The sequence below is a fragment of the Schistosoma mansoni genome, assembly GCF_000237925.1.
Source record: "Schistosoma mansoni, WGS project CABG00000000 data, supercontig 0148, strain Puerto Rico, whole genome shotgun sequence".
NCBI classification, from domain to species: domain Eukaryota; kingdom Metazoa; phylum Platyhelminthes; class Trematoda; order Strigeidida; family Schistosomatidae; genus Schistosoma; species Schistosoma mansoni.
Genome location: NW_017386045.1, coordinates 325,154 through 337,579, shown reverse-complemented (window position 1 = coordinate 337,579; position 12,426 = coordinate 325,154). Strand labels below are relative to the sequence as shown.

Here is a 12,426-nt window from a genome sequence, read left to right as displayed (position 1 = left end):
TCAACAGGAAACCCTGGACCCGGGTTTCGTGCTACTTGGCACTCGTCAGCAAGGTGTACCTGTAATCTTGAGGGAACTGGTGGTCCCTGACCTGTTGACCACCTACAACCACCATCTTATCTCAACATAGTGCACGCAGTGTCGAGCCACCTAGACTAGTGGCCACATTGCAACTTCATCGATAGCATTCGATCAGCATTAATACAGAATTGATACGCATGACATTGATCACCACCCAGTGATCAATCAATTGTGATTACATTCAATTGTCCCCACTCGTGTTCTTATTGACTACAGTATACATACATTTCATGTGGATAGTTTTGATATAACCATCCTATTATTAGTGAACATTAATACATGAATTAATTTAGATTTATAGCTAGTTGATGAGTCCTAAATAAAAAGAAACATGAATTCTGGATTCTAATGTTACCCACAATCTATATTTCCTTTAAGATGACATACTTATATTCAAATATCTAAATGATTTATATATTAAAGGAATATTTGTTTTATTTATTTATTTATTTAAACACATAATTATTGGTACAAAAAGGCACCAAACCCATATGCGCTACACACAAAATCGTCATTTCATTTGATTGTGTGAGGACTATGATAATGCCCAGGTGCCCAAACCGAAGCAGGTAGTTTTCTTAGGGGACCACACTCGGAGCCTTTGATCTAAAGGTCTAATCCACAAGGCAATCGAGCATTGTGAGGCGATGCATTCCCGTGGTAGCCGGTGATCAACGATTGATTCATACGCCATTTGTTCCCTCAGCACATTGGAGCCCATATGCACCATTGGTTTGGAATGAGGGTTTTCCAACTCCCCTAGGTGGACTCACCGTGTCCACCGGCCCAGTTAAAGCGCCGAACATTCGCTTTCCGTCCTCTCAATTTCGTAAACAACACCCCCGCCACGAGAAGGCATTGAGTAGGACTTCCTTGACAGAGGCTATATACGTGTGGCATTTCGAGAGGGAGAGCAGGCTCTCCCAACTCTCACCCGTACCAGGGCATTTGGGGGCAATGTATATTCCTTCATAGGAATATACATTGTATAATATGATAATGATAATAATCATAATAACAATGAGAAGTATTGAAAATATAAACTTACTCATTTAAATTATGATACATAGATAGTACTGTTATACCTATTATTAAAAATATAATAGATAAAATCCAAAATATTATAACTGATGTACGAACTCGTCCAACTAATTTCTCACGTTTAGTATCTTCTTCAGATGAAGTGACCATAATGCTAAAATATAAATTGAAATACATTTGTATTAGACATAAAAATAAACAAACAAACAAAATTTGTTAGATGGAGGGGGGGGTAAATTGAATAATAGAATATTATAATCACATCTATTAAAGTAAGAAAATAAGTAAATTTATGCAAGTTACAAGTTTGTAACAGTATAAGTATAAGTATAGGTGTGACATATTATATCCTGTCTTGTATAACAAAAATAAACATAGAAAACATACTAAACTACTTTGTACACGATTTAATTAGGATATATGGCTACATGGCCACGCGTATACAGCCTCTGTCAGAGAAGTCCTACTCACTGTATTTTCGTAGCGGGGGTGTTGTTTATAAACTTGCGAGAACGAAAAGCGAATGTCCGGCGCTCCAACTGGGTTGGTGGACACGAAAAGTTCACTTATGGGAGTTGGAAAACCTCCATTCCAAACCAATGGTGCACATGGGCTTCAGTATCCAGAAGGAACAAATAGCGTATGAACCAATCGTTGGTGACCTACTACCATTGGACTGCATCTCCTCACGATGCTCCACTGCCTTGTGGATCAGACCTTTAGGTCAAAGTCTCCGGGTGTGGCCCCCTAAGAAAACCACGTGCTTCGGTTTGGGAACCCGTGCAGTACCATAGCACTCACACAAATTAAATCAGATTTGTGTGGCGCATATATATTTGGTGCCCCATTGTACCAATATTTATGTTTAAGTAATAAAATAAATAAATAATTAGGATACAAAGTTAACAGAAAATATTAATAATTTGACATTTGAAGCAAAAGAAAGACCGCTAACATGTGTTGCTTTATTCTATAATAATAATAATAATAATAATAATAATAATAATAATAATAATAATAATAATAGAGCAATAACATACAATTTGGTTAACATAAGTGGAAATTTATGAAACTGTCCAATGACCTATTTGATTCTCTTTAGTCCTGAAATTATTGTATTCTTGAACTCGAGACTGGTAAGTCCTGGGTTCAAATCTCGCGAGTGAGGGATCGTGGATGCGCACTGTTAAGGTGTCCCATAATTCTACGAAACGGCCGTCCAGTGCTTCCAGGTTTTCCATGGTGTTCTAGCTTCAATTGACTCATGATTTCAACTTTGAAAAATACTGAAATCTCCACAAAACCCCTTCTGATTACTTATTGTTAATACTATTTAACTAACGATCAATGATCAACCTTTTCATTTTTTTGTATTATAAGTATAGAAACAATAAAATACACTGGTTAATAAGTTTAGTCTTATGATAAGTTATCATTAGATCACATTACATTATTTGTGTTATTAATTGATCGGTAACTGCTAAGTTTTTATTAAAACAACATAGTATCAATAACATAGGGGATTGCTTTATTCGTTGGTTAAAGAAAGCTATGTTTAGTCAAATTATGTGAAAACCATCAGAATCATTGGAACTTTCCACTCACCACAAATGACTGGATTATATACAGCAAAATGGTATACTACTTAAATCCATTATTGAGAATGCTATGCCTATACAATCGTTGGAGATGGTAACTATGTTTGGGAAGCAAGTTATTAATATTACAACTAAGCAGTCGTCAGGACGGATTTAACTTAGAACATAGATTGTAGCAAATATTACAAAATGTGCTTCCTGTCTTAATGTATCCTAGGATTAGACAACATACTTGACTATCTGCAAAAAAGACGAAAGTCGAAAAGAGTGAAACAGATAAAATATAAATATTACACACAGAATGTGAACAAATGCAAGGCATTTTCAGACTGGTTGGGACCAATACACAAACTAGTTTAAAAGATCTAAGGAAATATATTTTAAATAGTTCAGACTATGTACAAGTACACATTTGTTTCTCTACTTTGTTAAATCAAAGGAAACGTCTTCATAGGCAAGAAAGAAATACAGATGCATATATGGATGATAAATCGATAAAAACTTAGATTTTAGTTGAAAATACAAGACAAGAACAGATAAAGTTATAACGGGGAACATGCTGATATTATCTAAAAAAAACTACAGCACACTGGTATGAATGATAAGTTAGCTGTGATTTAGCGTTGAGTGATAAATAGTTCTCAACTTTCCGGTCACTGATTCGAAACCATACTTAGTCTGCTCCCCGACCGTTGCTGCTACCTTGACGTGGTGGTCGGGCTTGCCTATCGTGATGAATCAATCGAGCTATACAGGCTGGAACAATCGTTCCTCGAGGTCCTACCATGCCAGACAGGTCGGTTGAAGAGCGGTAAGACTAAAAGCAGCAAACCCAAGGTTCGAAGTCGTACTGTTGACTGTACACAGGTGTGACAGCAGTAAGGTGTTTCCTTCAGACAACCAGCATAATAGCGATGCTGCCTTCCCACAAGAAGGAGTGAGGTTAGAAAAGGTCGACCCTAAAAATGCACAACTCGCCTTATCCCATGGATATCCGTCTTCGGCGGTAAGGTCCCAACAAGTACGGAGCTAACACAAAAACTACCCACAAAAAGGTAGTGTGTGACCGACTTCAAGTAGTTGTCCCTTGGGCACTGCGGTCACGCTCTCAGGTCATTAAGACCACTTCTAATTCTATTTCCTTTTCAGGTACCTCTAGAAGAACTTTTCCACAGTGTGGGCAACCGGGAAGTGATAACTGCCCTCGTACCTCTAACAGCACTCAAGATCACTGTATTCATAATCAATCTTCAGACTAAGCAGTCGGGTAGTATCACTAGCTATCAAAGAAAGAGGTTTGAACTAAAAACTATTGCATACATCTGTATTTAGTCATTGAGCTGAGTTGAATGACAATCAATTTATATCAAGTGATTATTACAGGAGCTTGACATATAAACATGATGTTTATGAGAATTATTATACTAAAATCACAAAAATATTGGGGCAATATTTTTCAAGTGCTTTTAATGAAAAAAAAGTTTATATGATGAAGAATACTGAACAAAACAATACTTTCTGTTGAACATCAACGGTTAAAAAAAAACACGAACAGAACTTAAACTACATATCAAAAGTTTTAAAAATAGAAATAATACGTATATATTTAAAAATGAGTGATGTACATGAAATGCGCTCTGATGATGTATGTATAGAATATCTGTGAAAGATAGTGGATTTTTTTCCTTTGAAAAACAAGAAGACAACTGAAAAATTCTAACAGGATTCACTACTGTGCTAGCAGATGCGGCGGCACTGTGTGTAATCTAGACTGTTTGAAGTAAAAACAGATAGGGAGGTAATCACCAACTTTACATTACAGTGATTAAAAAAATATAATTGTTCGAAAATACATTGGGATGATGGTCATTATAACAAGTTTATTATGAATTTTTTATAACCCATCTTAGGATGCGGTATAATATATACACTGTTAATCCCCCTTTCATGAGAGCTTGTTGAAATTCTAAATGAGATATTCGTTTTTCAAGTCTTATAAGACGATGATCAATAGATACGTGTTCGTTATCACCAGTGGAGGAAGATTTTGATACACGAAGGCGTTCTTGTGCTCGATGACTAGAAGTTTCACAAAATACTCCAGCAGAAGCATTAGCTTTAGCTGAACCATCTGCCGACTGAGAGGAAGCATGAGCTTGGGCACTAGAACAAAATTAAACAAAAATATGATATGTGTCAGGACTAGTCCATCGGATTGGTACATGAAATATTTATATTTATCTAAAAATAACGTAACTACGATAACGCAACTATGAGCTATAAGTATGTGAGTATGTAACTAAGAGAAACGTTTTATGCTATTCTAACCTTTATGTATTTGTTTTAAATAAAAGTCCAGTTCGAAAATACGAAAAGGCCGGGAGCATACACAGAAAATATAATGGACAGAACTTTGCTGTAAAGTTATACACACACTGGTCAGTCAGTCATATGCAATATAGGATCTGGCACATGTGTACATCAGTTCAAGTTACCAGGCTCCAATAGCACAACAAGATGAAATTCTCGAAACAAATCCCAGAGTGGTAGAGGTGATAACAATATTGATGGCAATAAAGATGCAATAAAGGCATCGAAGATACGATTCAAGAAAATATAAGTGAAAAAAATCATAAGGAATTGTTATGTCCCGATAACAATAGTGAATGGTAACTTTGGGATCGTTTTATGGACCAATATTATGCATATAATTTTTAAACTATTCATATTCGTGTCCCCCTTATTATAAGCTTTATTTTGACCTATAGACTATTATTATACGATTTACCATTCTTGAGTTATCTGTAGTCTATTAAATGCTGCCTCCCACATTCACAACCACATTTGGCTAAATCTTGTACAAATGTTATTTTCTATTTTATTGGTACGATGTGGTCAATCTGTTTGGAATATAAACTCAGTATGTTTGAAATACAATGATTCATACCACAGAGGCTGTTATTGGTGTTCTGGACTTAACTGGCTGGGCTAGGCAGAAGCAGAACCGATACGCACTCTAGACTGCTCGTACGGTTTTCGTGTGTCACTGTTCCAATCGATAATTCGCTTCTCTCTGGTTGGCGATCTTATCACATCATATGCTAACAAAAGGCATCCGCTCGGCCACAATTTAAAACAGGAATTTAGAAACCTGGGATTTAATGGAAGTCAAAGAGTATGCGCAACCGTGTTATTATGAACAATGTTGAATCATGTAAAACAAAGTCTCTAAACATTGTTTACGATAGTCATATGGACCTAAACTAGATGATCACCTACCTATGATTTCATGTCATATATATATATATATACTAAGTTCTACGTTGCGACTGACACCTACCTAGATGGTTCAGTTCAACAATTAGTGTAGTAATGGACTGATCCCACGTCTTAATTTGGATACCCCCAGCTTTGTTCCAGAATACCTCTACACCAGTCATTATCGCCCATCAAGATATTCGGTGGATGGGGTTAAGTAACACATTTTCTGAACGTCCAAGGCGATAAAGATTGACCTCGCTAATCGATTTGCCGTCCTTACCTAATACTCCGGGTCCAACGTCGGAACTACCAATTCAATAGCCCGAAAATAAACGAGCATTGGTACTAAGAAATAATAGACGTAACAAATTTTGGGAGCCCAACTAATTTACGAAATTTACGTGGACATTAGAGAGAGGATGAGTACTATCTTACAATCTTGAGAATTCTAACACTTCATAAGCTAGTTGTAGAACACCGTTTGAGAGGAAGGCTATCGATAAATTACACCAGTTTTTTGTAGCTTTTTTGACGCTTGCATACCATCACCCAATTGAAAAGTTGAATCTAACCAAGCATTGAAAGATAAGCGGATACTTAATTACACACAGCGACTGGTTTTGTTGTTCATGCAATCTGAGTAGTGACTTGGAGAATCATGTACTAGTTTAAAAGAATACCTACTACGCTCAATAGTCACTGTTTGGACGATGAGATATAAAATTTGTATTCAGTTCACTTGGCCTCAGACGTCTATCTTAACGAAATGAACACGTGCGACAGAATTGCATTAGTCAAACGAAATATCTGATTTTTTGTGGATAACTAACTCATTTAGACTCAGTTCATTTTTCAGAGTACTGTGTTTCCTTTTTAAATTCCTAGTAAAATGACAGAGTGTAAACCAGAGATACAACAATAGAAGAGTAAATAAATGTCAGAAGTGAGATCTCAGGGTGATAATTTAAGCGGAATTAGTTTGCGGTGGCTTAGTGCATATATCAGACGTTGCTTTACATATGAACCTGACTGGTCACAATGAAGATGCATACCTGTATTGAACTCACTTGCAAATTAATTTCGAGCGAATGTCACTGTTATTCAGTATGTCAGGACTATATCCTGGGGCGTACTCTGATGAGCGTTTGGCATCTAAAACTGCAAAGTAAGTACAATTAAGTTTCCCACTTAAATCTGCAACTGGATAGTTGCGGAAAGACACATCATGACCTTCACTGAGTGTTGCTGAATTATCGGAATCGTATGAAAGTTTTTCTGGGACACGCATCTTTTTGTTTATATCATCTGTATAGTCAAGCTCATACGTAGAGAGCTTCGAATACAAGTGATCCATCCCATGCGAAACTAGCGCTTACTAGGAAATGTTCAAGGTCACATAACTGCTTTATTTAAAAACTGTCGAGAAGAAAATACAGTATTTTGAGATCCAAGGATTATGATACAATTTATGTAATTTATTTCATATCAAAAGCCATAGTTAGAATATGTATGTAATACTTACTATTAAGGTTAGGAGGTCATGTTGTTGTATGGTCTACTTATATCCACGTAAGTAGTATATAATGATGGTCAGACGTAGACTGTATTTTGGCAGAAGATCGAGAAGGAAAGAACAGGAATGAAACGCAATCTGTATGAAAATGCATGAACAATGAAATCAGAGATGGACTGGTATTTGCAGAAGAAACAGTTAAGATTGAGACAATTGATTGTTATTTTGCAAATTAACTGTGAAGATACGACTGGTATTCTAACTTGACAATTAGCTACCAGTAGCACCTTCTATATTCGAAACCTTCCTGGTCAATGGAAATCAGAAGTCAGATGCGAAGAGATAGGAAAGATATATTTGATGCGTTATCAATATATCGAGAAGCGTTTACTCTAATCTGGCTAGTGAACGTAGGAGCTGTGTCCCACGCTGGGTCGTAACGTGATCTGGTACGGATGCATGACCGAAAGCCTTCAGTTAAACAAGTTTACTTAAACAATGTGGTCAGCATCCAATGTCGAACAGTTAATGAGCTATTGATTTTGGGGATTTATTTACAGCTACAACTGTTTACTGTATGGCTATCAGAATTTAGTGAGATAGTTTGTAATTTGTGCTTAAATACATTTGATTTCCCCCACCTCTTTTCCTGTTCACTACAAAGTGACCTTCACAATTCGTAGGAATATGAAAGACCAATTCCGTTTTCAATGCATCGTCAGGTGCTGATACTGAGCATCCTGATATAGGATTCACGTAATTCGCTATTCAATGCGAAAAACAAATCTCTGGACGTAAACTATATTATCTCGGTTTCTGAACTGATGTTTTGTCTTAAATAGAAAGATAAGATGAGACATATCAATACAAAATCATCGTTCAGTATGCAGTAATCCAATATTAAATCGCCAGGTAACATGAGGTAAGTTAATGTAAATAGGTTGAGGTGCCTTAGTCTATCACTACAAAGTAGTGAACTGAGAACTTTTACCACTTCAATCCACAGCTATTGAAGTCGTTGTAGCATGTCAGTTTCATGTCTGAAACAATGACTCACTCCCTGAATCCTATTCAAGTGGGTAAAAATTCTTGCTTTATTTTACCTTGTGACTATTGTTAAGCCAAACCAATTTTAAACAAATTTTCATCACTTACAAATTTCATGACTTCACTTCAGTCGTAAAGTCGTGAATACTTAGTGCACAACGCTGTTTATGACGTCATGCGACATTTCTTTATACACTCCAATCAATGATATATTGAATGCAGCCGAATTTTTACACATACTCCCCCACATTATCTTTCTCTCTTTCACTAGTTCCTGTAATATAACTAGGTCTCCAGTGCTCTTATGCTCAAATTTTAGACGCTGATTCAATTGTAACTCCAACCACTTTAAAACTTCAGCAATCGTATATCTATCAATTTCACTTTGTAACTGTGGGATAGACTTTCAGGTCTTAGTGAACACGCAAACAAGCACATATTATTATTGCTTCATGAAACAGTTATATAATCAATTTTCAAACTAATTGATCTCGCGTGCTTACTTTCAAACCACACTGTTGTCATTTATTTCACTATATTATATGTTATGTCTTAACCTTACCATTTAATGTGCATATGCCGAAATACATTCACATGATGAATACGGGAGGGGTTAGTTTCAGTATCTCAGAGATCATGTCACATAGGCGGAGACTAAAAGAACAGTAATTTCCTTGTGGTGTGATTGATTGTCATTTGCGTGATATCGTTAATAGTAATTAATCAATAAATAACTTCGAGCCTGTTATATTTTGTTGAAGAGTGTGATAAAAAGTGGTTAAAACCACGTGCGTTCTGAAAGATGATTATAAATCTTACTTTGTAATGGAGACCTCGATTTCATGAGTCTTCCAAACAGCATCTTTTTCCCTGACCTTAATCGTGTTTTTTTTATCCTCCACTTGTTATTCAAGCTTCACAGAGCTATTCAATGTTTTTAGGTGCTCCATGGAATGTAATATTGATGAATTCTGAAAATTGTGCTTCAATGCTATTCTTACTATTTTTTGCGGTCAGTGACAAAATCATGAACCCGGGGTTGAATGATCTATCAGCCTGGGTGCAAGATTGCATTAATTACTAGTCAGGGCGTCGGATAGTGGGCGACTAGTGAACTCCATGAAGACTGATGAACAGACAGCTTGGCTTAGTCCACAAGGCAACGGTTATGCTTCTTTCATCTCTATCGTAAATTCATGATCTTTCAATGGAAACTCTGCTCACTTTGTAGGAGCTCTTACATATAAGAATGATCTACCCACTAAGTAATAGTAGGCCAGTCTAGAAGATTATCAGTTGGTGGTGCTGGGTCTGTGTTTATCACACAGGAATTTAAAAGATCTGTAAGTAATTGTAGTAGGCTTTTATTACCTGACGTGAGGAAAAAGTAGAGCGCGTGGTTCCAATTTAAACGCAAACCTTTCACAACTCGATATAAATGATGAGAAGCATAACTATTACAAAAAGTAGGGAGGAAAATAAATATTTGAATTTTAATGTGTTAATCCTAATAGAAGATTGTGGGCCAGTTCTTAAATACATAACTTAGACTGCTACAGTAGGACTTTGAAGTAAGTTTACGCAAAACAAGCAGGCACATCATGTTCGCCCTCCTGAAGTATGAGGCACCGAATGGTAGTCTTCAACCAACTCTGTATTTAGCTCCCCTCTTTGGTTATTACCAAGAGGTATTAATTATTTCAGCTTCTGCCTACAAGTCTCAGAGTCCTTGGTTCTTCGGTATGCCTATTTTCCTTTTGTTTTAAAGATTTTTGTCCCACTTCATAATGCAGGTTGATGATTTCAGCAACCTCGTGTTATACTGTGTTGTTGTTTCAGTCAACTACTGTTTTACACACTTCCCATATGAGTGCCAAAACCAGTTATTTGTACGAGAAAACCGAGAATGTGATAGAAGCCTTTACTGGCTAACTGAATGAAGAATGTACTCACAACTTATTCGTCAATATACAGATAAATGTCATTCACAAAATTAAGCAACAAATTCAACCATAAGTTTATGTCCAATCGCATAGAAAAAAAGCAAATCTTGAACTGTTGCGTGATCCTGTCAATTTCGTTCCCTTATCAATTAGCTCATGTATGATTGCTTCATCGTACCACCTTTTGGTTAGGGAAGAGAAGTCTCTGATTTCGGCCCAACTATAAGGATTAAGGTCGATGTTATATCAATACATTTTATGTAACTTAAACTACTGTTGCTTAGTTAACAGCATATTACTGTGTTTTATACCAAGTGAGACTGAATTAAATGCTAATGGTGACTTCTCTGTTTTACGATGTGGTTATATATACATATATTTATATCGTCAAATGGGTTTCTAAGTGAAGAGATCCGTGGAGGATAACCGGTCAAACACAGACTTAGTGCGAAGCTATTTTCACCCTTGTGGAATAATTAAATACCTTAGTCCAGTTTGATGTATATGTTAGTGATTTTGTACAGAACAACAATCAAACATTGAAATGAAAATAGTGAATTCAGAGAATGTAATACCATCATGAAATATAATGTACATTTGGTACCAATCACATTTTGTTGGTTATATTCGACAAATAAAACGTTAAATACATTTGAATCTGATTTAATTTAAAGTACATGTCTTAGACAACCTGATGATAATGATTGACCTGTTTATTTCTTTAAGGCGAATGTGATTCCATTCATTGAAACGTTGAATCACTGTAAAAGCCTATGTAAGCTGATATATTGGTGAAAAGCGACTTTGGAAATCTAAAATATTATGTAGTCCACATTATTTTCACAGTTTATCATTCTGCTTCCATTCAAATAAAACAAACACTTAATCTTGCATTATTCAGAATTCGATCAAATAAAGTCAGTCACAGGCAAAGTGGCTCTTTGGTTAACGTCCCAAGAACCGTGAGACTAGATGAATCAAGTTCGGATATTATAGTGAGTTTCAGTCTCCTTAAAATTGGAATAATGTATTTCTGATGGATGCTAGCTAGTGCAATATGTAGATCTGAGTACCATACAGTAAATACTTCATTTGCAATATGTCAATCAATGGTTTGAAATTTTATTGTTCTTTCGTTTCCAAACTAATCATTTTATGTTCTCATTTTCTTTTCTTTGATCTTCTAAACCTCCTGCCACTATATATTTCGTTTTCTGTTGGTGATACATACATCTTCGATACAAACTACTTTAACACTTATTATTCGAAATTCAAGGAATGGTTATAATTTATATAGGTTAGAAGTCAGTTGTATGATTTTGAAATAAAGCTGAGGATTATACTGATTTTACTGTGCTTTTGTCTAACTAATCTACAGTGAAACATATTTTAGGGTAAAACGTGAATAGGAATAGTAATAGTAAGCGATAGTTTAATAGGCTCAATTTAAATGTTCAATAAAAACTCGTTATCTTCCCCACATAACATTAGTAATGCAGACGTAATACATCCTATTTGACTGGGTGTTGGTGTGCCAATCAACATATCACCCAATATACATCTCAAACTCCATATATGAACACCTTTTGTATAATCGATGTATGGACCAGAGATTGTCAACAGGCGTTCGATGCTTTGGAGGCACGGTTAACCTCCTTACCCATATTGGCCGTCCCGGATACTTCAGCAGACGGAGGCGAATTTACACTTGACACGGATGGTAGGGTAGCTGTAAATAATTCCCCAAAATCAATAGCTCATTAACTGTTCGACATTGGATGCTGACCACATTGTTAAAGTGAACTCGTTTAACTGAAGGCTTTCGGTCATGCATCCGTACCAGATCACGTTACGACCCAGCGTGGGACACAGCTCCTACGTTCACTAGCCAGATTAGAGTAAACGCTTCTCGATATATTGATAACGCATCAAATATATCTTT

General features: G+C 36.1%; 1 protein-coding gene across 1 annotated transcript in view; it reads right to left on the bottom strand.

Moving 5' to 3' along the window:
• Window positions 1–7,335, bottom strand: part of Smp_125120.1 (hypothetical protein) — a gene marked incomplete at its 5' end in the record, with an annotated part of 22,367 nt that extends 15,032 nt beyond the window's left edge. Inside the window, 4 exons of the mRNA XM_018799387.1 lie at window positions 1,329–1,409; window positions 4,650–4,883; window positions 7,049–7,139; window positions 7,170–7,335. Coding sequence (XP_018646615.1) covers window positions 1,329–1,409; window positions 4,650–4,883; window positions 7,049–7,139; window positions 7,170–7,335 — 572 coding nt within the window. The remainder of the gene's footprint in view (window positions 1–1,328; window positions 1,410–4,649; window positions 4,884–7,048; window positions 7,140–7,169) is intronic.
• Between the last annotated feature and the right edge of the window lie 5,091 nt (window positions 7,336–12,426).